The 23,169-nt window shown below is 36.6% G+C and overlaps 1 protein-coding gene across 42 annotated transcripts in view; it reads left to right on the top strand.

Moving 5' to 3' along the window:
• MCTP1 (multiple C2 and transmembrane domain containing 1) overlaps positions 1-23,169 on the top strand; it is a 537,796-nt gene that overhangs the window by 308,930 nt on the left and 205,697 nt on the right. For 17 of the 42 annotated variants that reach the window (XR_014838291.1, XR_014838290.1, XR_014838289.1 and 14 more), the window contains 4 exons: positions 1,945-2,004; positions 7,574-7,651; positions 11,573-11,743; positions 15,013-15,143. Coding sequence is in view for 29 of the 42 variants with exons in the window: in XM_021084534.2 (XP_020940193.2) it covers positions 1,945-2,004; positions 7,574-7,651; positions 11,573-11,743; positions 15,013-15,143 (440 nt within the window). In the remaining 13 variants the exon portion in view is untranslated. The remainder of the gene's footprint in view (positions 1-1,944; positions 2,005-7,573; positions 7,652-11,572; positions 11,744-15,012; positions 15,144-23,169) is intronic. The other 25 variants (XR_014838295.1, XR_014838294.1, XR_014838293.1 and 22 more) reach the window with 2 other exon arrangements.

The raw sequence follows: 23,169 nt of genomic DNA, 5'->3' as shown, positions 1-23,169 counted from the left end.
AACCAAACCTTATGCAAATTACCTTGAGAAAATGTAATTCGTTTCATTAAGAAACAGATTTCATGTAAAAAAGCACAGGTGGATTGCATAGATGATCTCTGATGTAATTCAAGTTCTAAATGTATTCAAATTGCTGCATACCCTATAATACTTTTAGTTCAGTATTATTTTCTGATATGATTTTTGTCTTTGTCTCTCTCTTTTTTCTTTTTTTTTTTTTTTTTGGTCTCTGCCTTTTCTAGCACCACTCCTATGGCATTTGGAGGTTCCCAGGCTAGGGGTCTAATCAGAACTGTAGCTGCAGGCCTACGCTACAGCCACAGCAAAGCGGGATCCGAGCCGCGTCTGTGACCTATACCATAGCTCACTGCAACACTGGATCCTTAACCCACTGAGCAAGGCCAAGGATCGAACCTGTAACCTCATGGTTCCTAGTCAGATTCGTTAACCACTGCACCATGACAGGAACTCCTGATGTGATTTTGGAAGGATCGCTTGGAAAGAAATATGTGTCCTTAAGCAAATGAAATTCCAGATGACTAATGGTCAACCAACAAATATTTATTGAGCACCTGCCATGCACTAGGCATCGTGTCAGGTGTTAAACTACTACCATCTTAGTGCCAGCATAAAATCATGGAATAATCAAATAAATTTCAAAACTATTTCCTCTATATCACAGTGTGAGAGGTTAGTGCTTTCTCATAACTGTTATCAGATTCCTGTGATTTTATAGTAACTGGCACCAAGAGACAGGATGCAAAACATCAAAGTAATTTAAATGTTCTCTTTAAAAGTGAATAACTATCAAGTTCCCATTGTGGTGCACTGGGTTAAGAATGGCTACACCAGCTTACGTTGCTGCAGAGACATGGGTTTGATTCCAGGCCCAGTTGCAGGGGGTTAAGGGACCAGGCATTGGCCCAGCATAGGTCAGATTCAGTCCTTACCCCGGGAACTTCCATATGCCATGAAGGCAGCCATAGAAAAAACAAACAACAACAACAACAAAAAGAGTAGCTATGTTTTTGATTTCCTAAAGTCAAAATGGTTTCACTTTGCAAAAATCTGAGGATTACATAATAAAAATATCTGACATGAATCCATTCCTTTGCTTTTACCTAAATAATCACCTTTCTCAGTATTTATCTTTAAAATTATTTGTGGGGACTTCAACTTAGCTAAGATATATGTATATATGATGTGATATCATAAAACTAGGGAATTTTTAGTTAGAAATTAAGCTAAGTTGAACTAGTACATGTTTATAAATAAGATTTCTGCTATCATTCTTTAAAAATATTCTGAAGTCCTGTGGAATTGTTTTGTTAAAAGGAACAGATAAGAGTTCCTGTCGTAGTGCAGAGGAAATGAATCCGACTAGGAGCCATGAGGTTGTGGGTTTGAACCCTGGCCTCGCTCAGTGGGTTAAGGATCCAGCATTGCTCTGAGCTCTGGTGTAGGTCGCAAGCATGGCTGGGATCTTCTGTGCTGTGGCTGAGGCGTAGGCTGGCAGCTGTAGCTACGATTGGACCCCTAGCCATATGTCGTGGGTACAGCAAATAAAATAAAAAAAGGAACAGATGTTATCTGGCTTATCTCAAAAATTTAAAATATATTTAAATAATTATCCTTTCTAAAATAAAATGTTAGACGCTGAGATATATATATTACTTAGCAATTAAGAATAAAGTGGTAAGTAGATTCTTTAAAAATTACAGAAATAATTCTTTCTAAATTTTACACCTTTTTATCAGATATCAATGACAAAAAAATTTTAATGTATTTGAAAGAAGAAAACTTAAAATTTATAAACATCCGGAGTATCATTTTATATATATATGTATATATAATTTGAGCAGTTTTACTTACTTTAAATTTGCTGGGCTGATCAAGTTTTCTCAAAACACCTCAAAATGTAGCTAAATATTTGTTTGTTTTTAGGAACTCTCAGAAAATGAAGTGGTTGGATCTTATTTCTCTGTGAAGTCTTTCTTTTGGAGGGTAATGTCTAAATCCTTTATATTAATATTCTTGACTTTTGGTTCTGAATAGTAGTTTTGAAAGGTAAATATGAATTAAGATTTTTTAAAAAATAGACTCTCAGAGTTGTGTTCATTTGCCTCTTTCTTTGTTTTATTATAAAGATATTCAGGTGACTCATTCTTCTTTTGTAAAAACTAGGAACTTCATATGTTTAATATATTGCTTTGATTCCATTCCTTGTGGCCCCAAACTCTTAACAGTTAGAGGCCCAAAGACCTTCCAGGTATATGATGGCCTGGCAAGAGGATCCATGAAGTTTCTTTTTCCCTTCTTGTAAAATCTGTTCCATCTATTGGGGAAAAATTTACTTCTGTTATAGTAATCTTATATTATGTATATGCTAGGTAATTAGTGTTCTTTCTCTGAAAAGAATTCCTATGAATTAGAAAAGAGCAACTCTGTTTTTGATTTAAATAAAGAAAAAATGAAAATTTCAGAGAGTTTGTTTTAAATGCCATTGCATTTTAATGTTATTTACTCTTTCATGACTTAAACACAATGACTCTGTCATCCCTCTTCTCTGTTATAATTCTGCATTGTGCAAGGCACCATTTATTACTAATGCATGTATTGCTTTGCCTTCAAGACTTTACCTCTTTCTTTGAAAATTCACCTTCGGTACATGATTACTTAGCAATGGATATCGCAATGAAAATGCTTCACTCATAGGACTTTGCCATTTTCTTTTCTTGGTGTTAAACTGTTTATGACTGGAAACTAAGTCTCTCCTTTTAGAACTTTAAGATTTGTTGTAGTATTTCTTAAGCGGATTGACAGGTACTATATTAAGACATGCATTGAGCAGTGAGCAAGTAAAAACCACATCTATTTATCTTCTTCCTCCTTCTGACACACTTTTTTTTTTTTTTTTTTACAGTCTTGTACTTGTTTGAACTTGGTTTAATTATTATAGCCTCTTCATTTCCTTTCAGTCAGCTGATACCTGCCTTCACTGATGTTATTCTGTATTGTTGGCAAAATAATATTTCCTCTTAGGTGTTCAGGCATTATCCATGAACACACAGAGTGACTGCTTTAGAATTGTCCCATTACTGTGAATGGAAAATCGCTTTTGGGAAAACTTCTTTCTCTATTTTCTTAAGATCCACAATTACAGTGAATTCATATAATACACTCCTTTGCCAAGAAAATAGAACTCAGGGGTGTTCAATGTTGGGTTTGTTCTGTATGCAGCAAATGTGTAGAATGATCATGATGAAGCCTTGCCACCAGGACCAACTCCATAAGCACTACTTTTGAAAGGTTTCCCTTTCAAATGACTTTTTCAACATCTTATTTTCACTTTCTACTTCCAAATTAGTTCTTCTACTCATCAGTACTTTCCATTTGGTTGTGTCCATCCTTAAATATTCCTTAATAACTTTTCTCAGTCTCTTTACCTGTCTTGTTTTAGAATAATTGATCATTGTCTTCTTTTCTGAGCATATATTGAATGACAAATTGAGTCATAAAACCAGAACATTTAGGGGTCATTTATTTTACAAAAGAGGAGACTGAGGCCCAGAGAAGTGATGCCATTGCTGTGAAGTACCTGAATGGTGTGCTCAGGACCAGTATTTCTCCTTCTGAATATCATAGGAATAAATGTTTTGGCGGAGCCTTAACGCAGCAGAGTTCCTTTGGGGTTGATGATGACTAGAGATGTGCTATATAAGTAGAGCCATCCCTTAGTTTGTCTTTATTGACAACCTTATAAGTCCTTTTTGCATTATAAGACCTTTCTCCTCCACAGCTCCTTAAACCACCAATGGATGGATGTGTTTCAGGGCTATGATGTTGCTGTGTTTGAGGTTCCATTTTATAAAATCAGAAAATCAGTGACCAAGTCTGCTTTAGGTGACTGTGAACTTTCATATTCCCATTCAAAGGTGACTTTGATAGCCAACCTCCTTGCTCTTTGCCCAAGAAATATTTGTATTCTGATTAACTTTTAGAGGAGATGTACATGAAAAGAAGTTTCCCATAACATTTTAAGACGTACAGAAAACCTAAATAGCGCAGATAAAATCTTACCTGAAGAGTATATGTGTGCTTTGTGAGTTAAACAGAATGTGATTTGAAAGAAAATTTTATCAGCTTATTTATAAGGATGGATACATCCATCCAGGAGACAATAACTGAGTTACACTGAGTGAAACTGAATCCTGGTGAGAGCTTACTCAACAAATGTCAGTTCTACTTTCTATATCTTAATTTTCTTGAGAGCAAAATAATGGAAAGAAAAAAACTGAGGTGATACAGGGATATTCTAATTATCCAAAAGCATGCCATTTATGATTTATCAGAACATGATACCTTAGGACACAAAACATTAAGCAATGGGTATGGCAATTACCATGTTTCTCATGAAAGTAATAAAAATCTTTGGAGCCAATTGGATAACTCCAAGTCAAAATTTCATTAAAAATAATTAACTTCCCATTAAAATATGGTAGTTCTTTGCAGTTCTTTCAAATATTTAGTATATTTAAGTTTCTTCCCATTTATCTCCATTGACTGGACATTCAGATTCTGATGACTGAGAGCTAATTGAACAATCTGTCTTATGAGAACATTAGAGTGAATTAAAGTGAGATTTTAATATTGCTTAAATGGAGAAGACTGGGCTATGCCAAGATACCTCTTATTTAAAAATGGAGACGTGGATCATAATATGAAATGGATTTAAAAAAAAGAGTACATAGAATACAGAACAATTTGGAGTTATGTCAGAGCACTACCTTATGGTAGGATCAAGCAAAAGTGTGGTTGAAGAAAGACCCTGTAGACCACGAAGAAGATGTATTGGCTTTGTAAAATAAGAGTATGATCCTGTGTAGAATGATTCCGTACAACTTAATTGTATATGACATACATCCAAGAAAAGTTCAGGTATTATTTCTGTCAGTAGGTATGACAGTAAGACTCTCAGGAAAAAAAATAACTTTGAATTGAAAGTTCCCCCAGGAGTTCCTGCTTATGGCACAGTGGATTAAGAATCCATCTGCAGTGGCTCAGATAACTGTGGAGGCACAGGATCAATCCCCAGCCTGGCACAGTGGGTTAAGGATCTGGTATTACCAGAACTGCAGCTTGACTTCGATCCCTGTACTGGGAACTTCCATATTGGTTGTTCTTGTGTATGGTTGTGGGTGCAGCCATTAAAAAAAAAAAAAAAAAAAAAAAAATCCCTCCAAAAAGTCTATGTAAGTCAAACACAAGACTCAATATTTCTTTACCATACCATTGGTAAAAACCTAAAAGATTACTTTAGCAAACCAAGATTATAACTTATATGATGATTTTCTAGTAGTACATATTTTGAGAAAACATAGTAAAAGCTTAAGAGCTTTAGTTTGGCCACTGTTAAGCTTAGAGAAGATAGTTAAAACATCTGAAGTAAACATAAAAACATTCCTGACACTGTACATTGTGTCAAGAGGCAATAGAAATAGGAAAGAAAGTTTACAGATAAAAGCCTAGAGAATTTCTCTAAGGATTATGTTGGCGGTGAATCATCTTCTCAGGAAAAAAGAGATCGAAAGTTCATTATTAGATGAGACACTTCACACTAGGCTGGACAAAGCACTGGGAGGCCTTTCTGTAGAGACAGTCCCGCTTTGATAGACTGGTGGATAGACTGGAGAACAAATCTACTTGTTGGACTTTATCATCCAGGTGCAATTCACTGGAATAAACTCAGCAGGAAAAGGAAAAGATAGAGCCTGCCTGTGCCTGGGCTAATAATTGCTCCATGCACCAAGCTTTGTAGCACAAAACAGTCATTCTAGGCTGTCATTATCTCTTTTTTGTAGTGTCTCGTGGATCATTTGATTAAATAAAAGCATGTGCACCTCTGCGCTGAAAATAGAGGAAAGGGCTGCCTCCACACAGCCATTGTAAAGACACAAGCAATGTCTTTCACTCCAGTTTCACAGTATCTAGGTCTCATTTGGAAGGATTAGGTTGTACATGGGTAAATAAATTAAAAAAAAACAATAATAACAGGATAAAAAAATTCCAAGGATTATTTGCACACAACAGGGAGAAGATGGGTATGATTGAGTGTTCCTTTAGCTACATGTTAAGTCTAAATAGATTTTTTTGTTGGTTTCGTTCTCTGTTTTAATCAGGATCTAGAATAATAGAAATCTATTATTAGTGATCCAGTTTTTTAAGAAATGGAATGAATAAACTTTATTAATGATAACTGGAACATAGAAATGTTAATTTATATGAAAGATTCTATAACTTCACCACCTTATTAATGAGACTATCATTTGTTACAGAGTACAGTTAACTCTCATATGCTTTACTGAACAATATATGGTAGAGTTATTACCACTTCCCAACTTTTTCTTCCTTCAACCATTGATTAGCCTGTCTTGATAATCTAGACCCAAATATATATTTCATCTAATCATAAGTGAAAGTATTTCAACAAATGCTCTACAAATTAAGCACATTTTTCCTACTGAACATCTTAAGACTCAGTTCCAAAATTGAGATGTGGTAGGGAAAATCAATTAGTTATCAGAAATTTCAGAGTCAAATCTCAACCTTGCCAATCTCTAGCCATTTGGCTTTAATTAGGGTATTTATTTTCTCTGTGCCTCAGTTTCTCTACTGTAAAAATACTTGTCATGGAAAACAATGGAGGATGAACTCCATCACGTAATAGCTGCGAAATACATGTCTATTTCTTTCTCTGTGATCTAATCCATCTTTCAGACGGACCTGATCCAATCCTTCTTGTTATTATTTGTAAATCTGATGACTCTCATCTCATCATAGTACTATTTTTTGGAAACTTTGTCAAGCTTCTCTAGAAGTCATTTAATACAAACTTATAGCTCCACCATGATAATTTCCTTCCATTATTTCTCATTCCAGTTGTATATTTTTAACCCATCTCTTGCTACTCTTGGTCTCAGTACCAAAGGGACCTTTGGGTTATTTTTTAGTAGCAAAGGCAACAAAGGAAAGTGTTACATGGGGGAAAATTTCTCAGTTATTTTAGAGATATCTCTTTAAAGTTTACAAAAGATTCACATGTGGTGAGGTAGTTAACATGATCATAGTCATTGCCTGTCCATGCAACATTTATTCATTTGGAGCCTTATCAATTTTTTGACACTGGAAATAGTATCCAAATTTTGGAGCAGCAGACTTGGGGAAATGATTCTTTCCATGATTTCTTTTGCTGTGTTTCTTTTCTCTGCTCCACCTGTTAACAAAATCCTGAAGCCACCTAAGCAGGATCCATTGCCATGTAATCTCTGTCCTTTATTTTCCTGATCACTGCAGCATTATGCTACTAAAGAAAATGGTGCCTGGAAACTCTATCGTTGCATCGGCATTTGTCTTCATTGTGCTAGGAGGCATTTTCTGCCAGTGACTTGGGAGGCAAATACATTTTTTTTCAAATAATGTTTTTCAAAGAGTAATGCTAAACTGTAATTGGCATGAGGTGTTGATAGTTGGCCAGAGATTTCCGATAAGGCTCTGATCATTCATTTCCATCCAGACACGTGGCAGGCCTGCTTTTCCCATCCAGGGCTTCTGCAGAGCAGAACTTCAAAGTGCTCATTACCAAAATGCACACGTAAGTTCAACCAGTTTGTTTCTTTTTCTGAGCTTGCGTGAGCTGTGAACTCTCATGGCTGACTTAACAGTTCTGAAAACCCTTCCCTACCCTAATGTCTTTTATGTATCCAAAGAGGGACTGAAATCTGAAATTCTTTTTCAAGAAATAATGTACCTAAAGTAATATTCTCCTTAGAGTGCCAGCTTGCTAATTCTATCTTACTAAACGTAGATGTCATTGACTAATTGCCTCACACTTTGAAATTTATATTGTTGCCTAGTATCTTAATATTCTTTATTAAATATGAACTTGGATGAATATTCCTTACGAGAGTGGATCTCAAACTTGAGTGTGTATGTGAATCACATGGAGCACTCGTTGGAGAAACAAGAGCAGCACTGCTTCGCAGAAACCGACCCACGTCCAGGAGGGTCAGGCCCGGTGATGTCAGCCAATTACCCACTAAAATTTGAATGTCACTGCTTTCAAAGTTCAAAGAACATTACAGAGTTGGTTCTTTATGTCAAAGCTAGGTTTGTATCCCTTTTAATCCTCCCCTTCATTTTTCTTTCCCTCCTCAAATGGAAATTATATTTCAACAAGGAGGGAGTCGCAAACCTGACCTTAGATGAATAAGTATCAGTATTGAGGAATGTATTTGACACTCTTTGCCATTTAGGTGCTCAATAAGAAATCTTTGGTTGACTGATTATCGATTATTCAGTTAATATGTATGATTTAGATACAGCCTATTAGAAAAATCGCTAACAAAGGAAACGATAAATTAAACCACTTGAGTTTTCAGTAGGCTCTTAATTCTCTCTTTAAATGCTCCAAATAGCCAGACCAGTGTGCTTTCCTAATCAGTAAATTTAGAAGCAGGACTAAAGAAGAACTTGGATTAGCATATATAGCGTCTATGTGAGAAAGTAGATGATGCCTACAGTCATAGTAATTAAATATAGTTATTAGATCATAAAAAAGACCAGTGCACATGCACTATAGAACTTTTAAAGCAGAGATTGTCACACCTGAACAGGCATCAGAACCCCCTTTGGTAAAGGCTAGTTGAACCGTATCGCTGGGCCCCACCCCCAGAGCTGCTGATTCTGTTGATCTGAGATGGGACTAAAGAATCTGAATTTCTCACAAGATCCAGGATGACACGATGCCATTGTTCTGTGGACCACAGTCACTCAGAGACCTTCCCTGTACAGAGAAAGGAAGCTTTAAATAGAGCAGCCTGCTACCTTGGGGAGCATTAAAACAAGTGTTTTTTGTTTTTTTTTGTTTTTCTTGTGGAATTCCACTTGTTCCCCAATGAGTTCCCCCCAAATTTTGATTTAAAAAAATAAATAAAATTAATAACTATCTTAAGCGGGTTAAATCTTCTTTGTCTGTGGAATATACTTTTTTTTTTTTTTCCAGGCAGGCCTCCAACACCTTACCCTCCCCACCTCCTGCCAGTTGCCAACCACCCCCCTCACACACACAGAATGTGGTGCTCTCAGTACACTTGGGGCCTATTGTGCCGTCTGGAAACTGTGGATGAGAAAACTGAGACCCGGAGAGGAAGCCACATGCCCTAGTCACACAGTCAGAAATTGCTAAAAAGATGCAAGTGAACGTTTATGCTAAGCCCTTGTCTTTTCCTCTAGTGGTAGGTAGTCTTAGTTTGTATCGTTCCTCTTTACCTTATAAGTTTATTTCAAGTTCCTCTTCTTCACGTGCAGATGAAATACCTTTATCTGTTTCATGACTATGCAGTTAGTCAATTCGCAGCTAAATTAGTGAGTCTCTTTTTAGTACCATTTTAACAAAAAAAATTGAAGAAAAATAATCACTTAAATATGATATTTGGTTAGTATGTCTCTAGAACCCTCCGCCCTTTGTTTTTCTTTTAGCCTTTCAAACAGATCACCTTCATTTCCATATTCATTAGCCCTGTTTTTGTTAAGAAGTATTCTCCCTCCTCTTCCCCCTTTAGCTTCCCAAGTCACTTTGGGAATGTTTCTCCAGGTTATAGAAAGAGCATTTGGCAGTGGGTAAAGCCTCCATTAAGTTCATTTTATTTCTGGGAAAGCTTGAAGAATTTCGTGGAAGGCATTCCTTCTTATAAGCAAAATTCTCATTCTCATGTGAACATGGAAGGAGGATAAAGGAAGGGTTTCAGACATGGTACCATTCAAGAACCAACTCAGCCCTGCTGACCAAAGTTGCCATGTAATCTAGATTGTATCCTGGACCGTGGTCTGGATCTGTGACCTGGATTGCTGTGTACCCAGATCTGACTGAGTGCAGTGTATGACTTGTGCCGCTGGAACATGTCGAAAATGTCCTAAGTATATTGGTCTGCAAGCTGAAATACTGTATGAATACATGTGCACATATAACAGAAAAGTAGAAGGTGATGTCATGCCTTAGCCATGTGGGGAAATGTTGACTAGAATGTCCTTTCAAATATATCAACTCACCTAACTGGTGAGTATCCTTCAGGCAACATTATACTTAAAGCATGATTACTTTTAAACCTCAGGGAGAATCTCCGCCCTAAACACCAATATTGGAAGAATCTGAAGAATAAAGTTCAGAAATACAGGGTCTCATCACATACCCATCTTTTATTAGCCTAACCACTCTGAGTCTTAAATTCCTCATCAGAAAAAATAGAAAAAATATGCCTTCCTAGTCATAGAATTTTTGTGGAATCCAAATTATGTAATAATTGGGGGGGGTGGGGATTATACGAAATAGATGGTAACTTTGCTGTGGAAGTAATTAGGCCAAAAGTAGACCTAATCCATAATTTAGAAGTGGAGTACTTTGATGTGGAGAGAAATACTGAATTTCTTCATGAAATGACTGAAGAAAACATGCTTGACAATATGAATAAAATAGCAGTTTTTGCAGTATTTCTTGGTTCTGAATCCAGATTGAAAAGGTTTGTAACATTTTAGTTACTTTCTTTGGCTTGTTTTATATGCCGTTTAGCTCAAAGAGATTATATAACAAGCCATTTTTAGATTTTCTAATTGTTAAAAAATTCTCTGTTCACTGCCTTGAATATTGACTTAAAATTGAGCAAAAAAAAAAAATTATAAAAGAAAATGTTCAAAGACTAGAGTGAGAAATACATCCAAAAACATACTTACCAATATAAATCACATATATAATTTTTAAAATCTGTGATGCAAGTTTCAGGCATAAGCAAGACATCTCAGAAGGGTATCTTGGTTTTTTTTTCTGTTCTATAGTACCTTAAATAATAGTTTTTTAGTGAGCTGAAACATAGGTGTCTCCTATTGCGACAATAAAGAAGTTCTTGAATTGTCTGGATGGAACTTACAGCTAATCTTTAGAACTAAAAACCACTTGTAAAATCCATTCATAACATTAAAAAAGAGATTTTCAATAACTGTTAAGTAATTAAAAATTACGTGTCACAGTGTGGATGAACCTTTTTATATTTATAATATTTATATATATTTTGACACAGGCATACATGACACATATGTAAATATTCTCAGATATTCTTAAAGTATCTATGTGTTGTAATTTTAAGAGTTGAAAAACTAGACTTTATTTTGAGCATATACCTCTTTTATATGACAACCTTAAATTTATGAGATTATTTCACATTTATTAATAATTGTATACTTGGAAGTTCTCTTGTGGTGCAGCAGATAAAGGATCTGGCGTTGCTGCAACTGTGGTGCGGGTTCGATCCCTGGCCTAGGAATTTCCACATGCCACGGGTGCAGCCAAAAAATAAAATAATAATAATTGTATACTTAATAAATAAGTATCTATTGTTTTTATTTTTTAATTGTAACCATTTTTTATTTTTGAAAAACTGTAACAACACAGGAAAGGGTAATGCCAAATGTGGTATTTTGGTTTAAAACACAGTAAGCTAATTCTGTTTTCCTTTGCCACAAGCTTCAGACCCAAAGTTTACGTCTGTCAGATGTACACAGAAAATCCCATCTTTGGAGAGGAATAGTCAGCATCACATTGATTGAGGGACGAGACCTCAAGGCGATGGATTCAAATGGGTTGAGTGACCCCTATGTGAAGTTCCGGCTTGGGCATCAGAAGTACAAAAGCAAGGTGACCTATCTCTTTTGTGTTACTTTCAGTACTTGAAAGGCAGTGGTTGGTTAATAGCCAGGCTTCAGGATATGAAAACACTAGACACTTTTGTAGTGCTTTATAGAACTTTTGAACATCATGTCAGGAAACAGGACCAATTGTATCGCATAGCTTATTTATGTGCTCTGTGACCTCTGGTAAACTACTTCCCTATGTCTCAATTTCTTCATCTATAACACGGGAATAATAGTTGCAATTATCTCTTTTTTTAAAAAAAGAAGGTTGGAGCAAACATAAAGTGCCCAGAGAATGTTGGCTACTATTATTACTATACCTAGTACTAGTACAAATACTACAAATAGCATTATTTGACATGTCATAAAAATCTTTGTACATTACCATTTTATTCAAACTGTCTTGCATCAATGCAGATTGAAAAGTTTTAAAATTTTATTTAGAAAACAAAGGGCCCAAATTACTGCTGCCACTATAGCAGTGGGCCACGGCACAAGTTACTTTCCCTCTCCATTCCCACATTTCCCCACCTGTGAAAATGAGAATTAAAGTAATGCCTACCTGGGAGTTCCCGTTGTGGATCTGTGGGTTACAAACCTGACTGGTATCCATCAGGATGCAGGTTCACTCCCTGGCATTGTTCAATGGGTTAAGGATCCAGTGTTGCTGTGAACTGTGATGTAGGCTGCAGTTGCAGCTCAGATCCAGTGTTGCTGTGGCTGTGGGGTAAGCTGGCAACTGCAGCTCTGATTCAACCCCTCTCCTGGGAACTTCCATACACCACAGGTGCAGCCCTAAAAAAGAAGCAAAATAATAATAATAATAATAATAATGCCCATGTAATAATATTATTGAAAAGATTGAAACTATACGTCATGCATGTAAAGAGCTAAGAATACAGCTTGGCCCGTAATAAATAATAAATGTAGCAGAAGGAAGAGGAAGAGTAGCAGTAGTAGTAATAAGTATATGTTGTAATAACAATTATGTTAGTGGTAAGAATACATTAAATAATCATAATTATAGTATTAACAGAAGTAGTAATAATTAATAAAATTCATAGTAGTCATAGCTATATAGTGATAGTTACATTTGTCTGTGTTGTATCCAACCAAATACAGTCTCTTTAAGGTCAGCTTGGGACAACTGATCACATCCATCTTGTATTGAAAATGACATTCTGGGGAGTTCCCATTGTGACTCAGTGTTTAATGAATCCAACTAGGAACCATGGTGTTGCGGGTTCGATCCCTGGCCTTGCTCAGTGGGTTAAGGATCTGGCGTTGCCGTGAGCTGTGGTGTAGGTCACAGACGCGGCTAGGATCCCGCATTGCTGTGGCTCTGGTGTAGGCTGGCGGCTACAGCTCCGATTAGACCCCTAGCCTGGGAACCTCCACATGCCATGCCGCAAGAGCGGCCCAAGAAATGGCAAAAAGACCAAAAAAAAAAAAAAAAAAAAAAAAAAGAAAATGACATTCTGGAGTTCCCTGGTGGCCTAGCGGCTAAGGGATCTGGCACTGTCACTGCTGTGGCTCCAGTCACTGTTGTGACGTGGGTTCGATCCCCTGTCAAGGAACATTCACATGCTGCTGGCATGGCCAAAAAAAAAATTTTTTTTTAAACTACATTCTACTTTGATGGGAATATCTTCACTTTAACATCACAATTTTGCAAACTTTTGATAAATAGCCTGTCCAGGTTCCTTCTGCCCCAGGACTTTTCAGCAATACTGAAGGTAGTTAGAAATGTCACAGTGAGAACTGCTAGCAGGCTGATTGGTTACCCTATTGAGTGCCCATATCAAAGGGGAATACATCATTTCTGACCTGTACAAAATCATAGAGGAAAGAGAATCCTAAAAAAGAGAACTGAAAACTTAGGCTCTTTTTTTGGCCAAAAAAGTAAGACCACTCCCAAAATACTGCCAGAGTTCATCTGAACCCAGTTATGAAACATTTGAATTATCATGGCATCTATCAAGTGCCACCTTTTTTTTCTGCCATAGACTTAATGATATTTTAAAGAAACTACTGATTCCAAAAATAGGTAAACCTATGACCGCTTCTTTCATGTCCTTTATTAATTAACATTATTTCCATGTTCTGGTAGGCATAAAGCATTACTTATTTTTATAGTTCTGCACTTTAGGTATGAAATATGCAATTCAGCTATGGACATGTGTCTCTCTTTGCTCTTTCTTTCCATGATCTATTGCTGATTAATTTCAGATTATGAACTTTAAAAATTGTGATTCATTTGTAATACCTTTGTGCATAACATACTTCATTGCTTTCAAAGTCTTTACATCTAAAGAGCTGTCTCTCAGACATTAAAAAGAGAAAAGGCCACTATATGCCCTCCTTCTAAAAAGAAAGCATATGGAAACAAATATGAATGTTGTCTAACCCACAGGTGAATGGAATTTTAAAAGACATCAGTCTAGGTTACTTTATTCACCAATTCTGTCAGGTGTCTTATCTGAATACTTGCAGTTACAAAATAGCACTTCAAGTATCTTTCTTATATATGCAATGAAGAGGTAACACACTCACACACACACATATTCATATTAATTCACAGACATTTTTGGCATAGTATTTTGAGGCAAGGATCTGAAGCTCCATTTAAAGACCTGCATTAGAGTCTAGATACTGAAACCTAATGACTGTGGGTAGGTCCCTTAAACTTCAAGTCTTGGTCTCTGTCACCATATATAAAATAGGGATGAGACACCAGTGCTGTAATTCTAAGGTAAAAATTTGCCTAACCACCCAGAAGTAACTTGCTTTTTCCTCCTGTACCTACCTGACTTCATTGTCTGTTTCCTTTATCATTTAGCTTGAAAATTCCTATGTGTGTAGCAAGTAAAGAAAAAAAAAAAAAAAACTCTGGGAATCCTCCTTTTCCTTTCCTGTGAGAAGACAGACTACAAGTCATATCTTCATGCATTAAGTGGTTATATAAAATAAATGCTAGTAGCAGAGTGAGCTATTTCCCTGATAGAGTTTTTGCCTTTTCTATATAATTCATATCTCTCATCTGTTATTCAAGATGATGAGAGGGTACCTCTTGAGTTTCAGAACACATTCTTTAGGGTTCTTTCAGACACTGTGCTATAAAGATGCTGAGATCTTTATAGCACATTATTTCCATTATTTCTGGAAGCTCTTGTTCAAATCTTACATGCGTTTCTAGATAGTACCTAAAGTTTTATGTTGAATTTTTTAAAAGACTGATATGGATGCAAGAGTAATGACTTTTTGGTTTTCCAGATTATGCCCAAAACGTTGAATCCTCAGTGGAGGGAACAGTTTGATTTTCATCTCTATGAAGAAAGAGGTGGAATCATTGATATCACTGCGTGGGACAAAGATGCTGGGAAAAGGGATGATTTTATTGGCAGGTTTGTGTAATTTAGTGTTTTTGGTTCACTCTAGAGAGGATGAATTTTGTTAAAGTAATATTTGTTGTAAGTCTGTTATTAGAATTAATCTTTACTCTTTTGAAGCATGATAAGGCAAATACTTGGGTGAACCGAAAAATAGATTTGAAAACTGACCAGTAGGTGGCAGTTTTGACCAGTTGATGGACTGGCTCTCTGAATTAGATATCCAGAAATTTTCTCCAGATGTCAGAAACATTGTGCATAAAAGTTACGGGAGTTGAGAAAGAGGAATCTCATTTGACATGAGATATTTAGAAGGAACAAAGAGCGTATTCACAGTCTGCAAAGTGATATGAGATAATATTACTTTTCATAAAGCATATTGTGATCGTAAAATGCATTGTTTCATACAATTCCCTACAAGGTAGAGAATCCTGGTAATCTCCTAGGAGTTCAAGTTTTAGTGAAGGAAGTGTGTAAGTGAGAAAGATCCATGTTAATCTGATATCGCAATGAAGAAAGATGTATTATTCCGAGGCTTATATGACATCTCTGCACAAAGACAAGGTTATTTTGAATGATTACTTGAATCATACAAATTGTTTTCTTATTTTAAAGCTTATTTTTATATTTTTCAGTATTTGAAATATGTGGCTTTGTAGCAACACACAATGAAACCTACCAGTACTGAACTAAAGCATGGTATGCAAAAGAATTTTGCTAGTTTAGAAAATTCCTTCTTCATTGCAGTTCACATGATTTCCAAGTCTCTAAATATACAGTGTGAAGAAATGCATACATACTAATCATAATAAAGGGAATTTTACATGTGAAAAGCAAAAATAGGAATCCAAAGAGTTCCCATTGTGGTTCAGTAGGTTAAGAACCCAACTAGTATCCATGAGGATGTTGCTTTGATCCCTGACCTTGCCCAGTGGATTAAGGATCCGGCATTGCCACAGGCTGTGGCATAGGTCACAGATGTGGTTTGGATCATAGGCTGGCTGCTGCAGCTCCAATTCACCTCCTAGTGTGGGAACTTCCATATGCCACAGGTGCGACCCCCCCCAAAAAAAAAATGGGAATCCAACCCAACATATTTATCTCTTTGGTTGGTTGTTATTCTAAGAAATATGTTTTAAACAATGGTTTTCTTCATAGGATTATAAAATGAGAGGTCAAAGATTACTTTCAGTTAACCTTTAATATTTTTACTTATAAAATGAAATGAGAAAAACACCACTATAATCTAATGCTATGTTACATTTCAATCCTTTTTAAAGGACAAGCCTTCACTGCATTTTTTTTCTCTCTAGTAAAACACTATTTTTAGAGTTTTTTTAAAGTACTACCTTGTTCTCTTTGGGATATACCACCAGCTTAATTATCAGCATTGATCTGTTAATACACTAAATACATTTTATTTTACATGTATATTTTATTTATTATATAGTATTATTTATTACATATTTTATATATTTACTTATTTTATATATCCTAATTTAAATGTATATATACATGTTTCTTTTTCCTTCAATATGCTATGAGCTTTTTCAAGTAGATGCTATCTAGCTATTCCTTGAATATTTTAATTCATTTTTATAATTTACAGCAACATTAGATCTATTTGATGACCACGAAATAATCAGAATGAGGAGTTCCCATTGTGGTTCAGTGGGTTAAGAGCCTGACATAGTCTCCATGAGGATGTAGCTTCGATCCCTGGCCTTGCTCAGTGGGTTAAGGATCTGGCCTTGCCACAAGCTGTGATGTAGGTCACAAATGTGGCTCAGATATGGCATTGCTGAGGCTGTGGTGTAGGCCTCCTGCTGCAACTCAAATTTGACCTCTAGCCCTGGGAACTTCCATATGCTGCAGGTGTGGCCCTTAAAAAATAATAATAATCAGAATGACTGGCATGTATAACTTGTTACCTCAGTCTCATTACTTTGTATACAAACTTTCTCATGTTCGTAAAATAATGAAGTCATTAATGTAGGGACTTCTTATACTTCTGGCTCCACATTACATGCAGTTCTTCATATCCTTTTTTCCCTTAATGATAGATATCCTTTTATATATTTTTCTTTCTTGGAAAATAATCTCCAAATTTGAAAATTATGAAAATTTCTCAGTCTATTTTGTACTGAATTTTCCCTTTTCCTCACTTAGTAATGTTATGAAATCTTCAAGGGCATGCCTAATTATACTAAGATATGCTTGGCAGAGAGGTAGACCTGTTTATCTCACTTGACCTCCTTTCTATGGGTTTTCTGGCATTTGGCATTTTTCTTAATTTTGATTTTTTGATTTTTTTTTCCCGTTATGGTTGATTTACAGTGTCCTGTCAATTTCTACTGAGCAGCAAAGTAACCCAGTCATTATATATATATATATGTATAATTTTTCTCATATTATCCTCCATCATATTCCATCACAAATGACTAGATATAGTTCCCAGTGCTATATACAACAGGATCTCATTGCTTATCCATTCCAAAGACAAGAGTTTACATCTATTAATCCCAAATTCCCAGTCCATTTCACTCCCTTCTTCTCCCCCTTGGCAACTACAAGTCTGTTCTCCATGTCCATGAGTTTCTTTTCTGTGAAAAGGTTCATTTGTACTGTATATTAGATTCCAGATAAAAGTGATATCATGTGGTATTTCTCTTTGTCTTTCTGACTTACTTCACTTAGTATGAGAGTCTCTAGTTCCATCCATGTTGCTGCAAATGGCATTATTTTGTTCTTTTTTATGGATGAGTACTATTCCGTTGTGTATATATACCACATCTTCTTAATCCATTCATCTGTTGATGGATATTTAGGTTGTTTTCATTTATTGGCTATTGTGAACAGTGCTGCAGTGAACGTACAGGCACATGTATCTTTTCAAGGCAAGTTTTGTCCAGATACATACCCAAGAGTGGGATTGCTGGGTTATATGGTAGTTTTATATTTAGTTTTCTGAGGTACCTCCATACTCTTTTCCATAGTGGTTGAACGAATTTACATTCCCACCAACAATGGAGGTGGATACCCTTTTCTCCACACCCTCTCCAGCATTTGTTATTTATTGACTTGTTAATGATGGCCATTCTGACAGGTGTGAGGTGGCACCTCACAGTAGTTTTGATTTGTATTTCTCTAATAATTAGTGATGTTGAGCATTTTTTCATGGGTTTGTTGGCCATCTGTATATCGTCTTTGGAGAAATGTCTATTTAGGTCTTTTGCCCATTTTTCCATTGGGCTTTTGGTTTTTTTGCTGTTGAGTTGTATATGTTGTTTGTATAATTTAGAGATTAAGCTCTTGTCAGTTGCATCATTTGAAACTATTTTCTCCCATTCTGTAGGTTGTCTTTTTGGTTTTTTTTAATGTTTTTCTTTGCTGTGCAAAAGCTTGTCAGTTTGATTAGGTCCCATTGGTTTATTTTTGCTCTTATTTCTGTTGCCTTGGGAGACTGGTCTAAGAAAACATTTATATGGTTGATGTCAGAGAATGTTTGCCTATGTTTTCTTCTCAGAGTTTGATGGTGTCTTGTCTTACATTTAAGTCTTTAAGCCATTTTGAGTTTATTTTTCCATGATCCTGGGTTGGAAGAATTAATATTGTAAGAATAGTCATACTTCCCAAAGCAATCTATAGATGCAATGCAATCCCTATCAAATTACCCATGACAGAACTACAACAAACAATCCAAAAATTTTTATGGAACCATAAAAGACCCAAAATTGCCAAAGCAATCCTGAGGAACAAAAACGAAGTAGGAGGCATAACTCTCTCAGACTTCAGGCAATATTACAAAGCTGCAGTAACCAAGACAGGGTGGTACTGGTACCAAAACAGACATACAGACCAATGGAACAGAATGGAGAACCCAGAAATAATCCCAGACACCTACAGTCAATTAATCTTCAACAAAGGAGGCAAGAATATAAAATGGAGAAAGACAATCTTTTCAGCAAGTGGTGCTGGGAAACCTGGACAGCCGCATGTAAATCACTGAAAAGTGAACACACCCTCACACCATGCACAAAAGATAAACTTTCTACGGGTTGTCCATATTTTGGCAAATTTTGAGAGAACAATGATGCATGGCTGGTCTGAAGATCATAGTCATTTCTCTAGATAACTGAGGAAGCTAAGTTTGGGGAAAGAGAAGAAATCCATTTTTGGAGCTTCTGGATTAGAGAACATGTGCAGGTGCTAAAGGAGTGCTGTGCCCTGGAAGGCATGGAAGTTCCTCCCCTCTAACCATGTACCTTACCATGTGCATCTTTCCATCTGGCCATTCCTGAGTAATAGCCTATTATAATAAACTAGAAATCTGGTTGGAAGTGTATGCCTCCATATCCCCCCCCCCCTTTTCTTTCTTTCTTTCTTTTTCTTTTTTTTTTTTTTTTTCTGTTGGATGTGTTTACCACTTGCATATAGTTTCTGGCTTATGCTTTGCCTAGGTTATTGGATGAGGTCTTTATGCCCATGGCTATTGTGTAAGAGAACCTAGCAAGCAGGATCAAGAGTCCTGGGCTCCATCACCCTCACTTCTTTGATGGGCATAGCTCTATGTTTTGCTTCCCAGCAGCTTGGTAGGATTAAAACTAGCTTGGATGATGAGCCCAAATACTACCATTAAAGAATTATAGGGGCTTCTAAAACTCTCATTTATTTTGAACAACTTACTTTTATTCCCAGTTATATTTTTTTTCTAAATATAATAGAAAAAAAACTTATCTGCTATCACCCTTACTGGAAAAAAATCATTTTTGGTTATATGCCAAATATAAAAAAATTGCCTATGAAAGCAACTCGAGCCAAAAAATTTTAGAGTAAACAAGAGCACAGGTAGACAAGATTCCTAGAACAGCATTTGAGTATCAGTTTAAACCACTTTACACAGTAAAGGGAATTATTGTTAAATTTCAAGATAAAGATAGACAATATCCAAAAAGAAAAAAGAAAAAGGAGTTTCCTGGTGGCTCAGTGGATTAAGGACTCAGTGGATTAACAGACTGTCACTGTTGTGTGCAGTCTTTGCTGTGGCGCCCCTGGCCCAGGAACTTGTACATGCTGTGGGCATAACCAAAACAATAGCGGAGGGAGAGATGTACGATAGAAAATTGCTGTGCATTCTGCCAATTTAACAAAGATGCCTGTTACAAAAAAAGCAAAAGAAATGACTATGGCAAATCATCACCATTTCAAATCTACTTCATGTCCAGATAGCAGCAGAAATTCTTGGTATCTGACTTTATACTCATTAGGTTGTACTTTACACACATTTTGCCACTGAAACAATATATTGTTAGACCTCAGTTGGGGGGAAAGTAAAGTCACATGTGTTTATGTGAAGATTGTGCAATAGCAGTGGAGATAATGCAGATTGTATTAGAATTCTTGAGTTCTAGAAGAATTTAGAAGAGAATTGACTTACCTTCCTATTCAATTTGAGTTCCAAGATTAATGTAACAGGAGTAAAAACTGTCACTGTTGTTTTCTCTATTCTTTTCCAAGCTGTTGTTACAACATTCTATGTATTAAATTATTTTTAATTTTATTGAAATTATTTGACACGTAATATATAAATTTAAGGTGTACAACATTTTGATTTAATAGATTTATATACTGTAATATGATTGCCATTCTAGCTAGAGGTAGCACCGCTATTGTGTCACATAATTATCCTTTTTGTGTGTGTGGTAGGAATAATTAAGATATATTTCTGTTCACTTACAATTTAAGAGCCGGATGGCTGGTGGATAAGTTTAAAGTTGGCCATGGAGGGTAATACCACCCCATCAATGCCTAATAATTGTTTATAAGGATACTATCTGCGCTCCAGACTCTGTGTCCAGCCGCCTGCTTGACAGCTCCCCTTGAACATCTGATAGGCTTCTCCAGTTTAGCAGGTGCAAAGCCAAACTTCTCACCCCCGATGCCCCAAATCTGCTTAACTCCAATGGCCAGTCTTCAGCCTTCATCTTACCTGGCCCAACAGTAATGCTGGACTTGGATGATCACTTCCTTAGCTTCAAAGAGGTTTTTCACTTGACTTCCTTCACGTGGCTTCACAAGGCTCAGTTCACCACTTGCCTTATCATATGCTCCTTCTTCGTCTTCTAAGCAAATTCTTCCTCATCTGGCACCTGATTTAATTCTGGAGAGCCTCAGAGCCCACTCCCTGGCCAACTCCTCTGTCTGTACTTGCTCCTTTGGTGCCTTCATCCACTCTTGTGCTTTCCATACCATCTACGATTGACGACAAACATACAGCTCCACTCCATAACTCTTTCCTGAGCTCCAGACTCTGTGTGCAACCACCTGTTTGACATCTCTGCTTGAACATCTGATAGGCTTCTCCAGTTTAGCAGGTCCAAAGCCAAACTTCTCACCCCCAAGGCCCCAAATCTGCTCTTCCCTAAAGATTCTCTCTTGCTTGATGCTAACATCGAAAATCTTGGAGTCATTCTTTTATTTTTTTTCTTTCATTTGCATAAAATCCATTAAGAAACTTACAAACTTCTTCAAAATATATTCCAAATTCACTCTTACCATCTCCATCATTGCTTCTTGTTGAAGCCACCATCAGCTTTCAGGTGGGCAATAGCAATAGCCTCCTGTTCTTGCTGTCACATAACATCAACAAAATAATTGAACCTTCTGCTCGAAGCTCTGCAGCGGTTTCCTGTCTCAATCTAGGGAAATCCTAAATCCTTACATTGGCCTCTAATTCTCCTGGTGATCTGGCCCTGTGACCCCTCTGCCTTGAGCTTCTGCTATTTTTCCCCTGCTTCCCTCTGCTCTGTCCCAGGCTCTTTGTTTTTCCTCCAGCACACCAGACAACTTCTCACCTCAGACCTTAGCCTCTGTTCATTACCCTCTTTCTTCAGGTGTCCACCTGCCTTGCTTCTTTACCTTCTTTTGATCTATGCATAAATGTCACATCAGGGAGGCAGCCATACCAACCCTATTTAAAATCAAAACTTTGGAGTTCCCTGGTGCCTCAGCGCGTTTAAGGATCTGGCATTCTTACTGCTGTTTCTGGTTACTGCTATAGTGCAGGTTCCATCCGTGGCCTAGGAACTTCCAAATGCTGTGATGTGGCCAAAATACATAAATAAATAAATAAAATCTAAACTTCTTTTCCTTGACAGTTTCCTCTATCCTGCTTTTTTTTTTCTCCATCAAAGTAGTCACCATTTGACATACTGAAAATTTCACTTATTTCATCATTTATTTCCCATCATTAGAATATGAACTTCATGAGGGCAGGGATTTTCAGGTATTTTTTCATCATGGCATCCTTGATACCTAGAAAAGTGTATGGCAGATAATAGATACTTAATAGATGTTTGTTGGACTTAAGTTTAATTACCTGAAGCTTTATTTAATACTAAAAATTATGGCTCTTCCCTCTCCAAATTAGTGTAGAATTTGACACCAGGCATTAATGCAAAGAACAGCATGCCTTAGTGGAAAGAACAAAGTTTCAGTATAATTAAGAAAGCTATTTATATGTAATTCAAAAGAGAATTAATGAGCTAAAGTGTCAAAGTGTCTGTAATCTTTGTACATAAAACTACTGAATGATCTGATCCCTGGCCCAGGAACTCTATATGCTATGGGGCAGGCAAAAAATAAAAAATACAGAATGGTTGGAGTTGCAGTCATGGCGCAGTGGTTAATGAATCTGACTAGGAACCGTGAGGTTGTGGGTTCGATCCTTGGCCTTGCTCAGTGGGTTAATGACCTGGCGTTGCCGTGAGCTATGGTGTAGGTTGCAGACGTGGCTCAGATTCCACGTTGCTGTGGCTCTGGTGTAGGCTGGCGTCTCCAGCTCCAATTAGACCCCCTAGCCTGTGAACCTCCATATGCCGCGGGAAGCAGCCCTAGATAAGGCAAAAAGACAATAATAATAATAATACAGAATAGTTACATTTGAAAAAAAAGCCTATACATTTATGAAGATACTTTTTCATCCTCAAAATAACTTTTTCATCCTCGTAATATCAAGTGAGTTAATGCCAACTGGTTGTTA

This window comes from Sus scrofa, chromosome 2 (genome assembly GCF_054392235.1).
Source record: "Sus scrofa isolate SSC_HxYL_T2T_F1_AM1 chromosome 2, Sscrofa_HxYL_maternal_Yorkshire_Landrace_v2.0, whole genome shotgun sequence".
NCBI lineage: Eukaryota > Metazoa > Chordata > Mammalia > Artiodactyla > Suidae > Sus > Sus scrofa.
The sequence above is the reverse complement of the archived record's forward strand: the minus strand, read 5'-3'. Positions and strand labels throughout refer to the sequence as shown.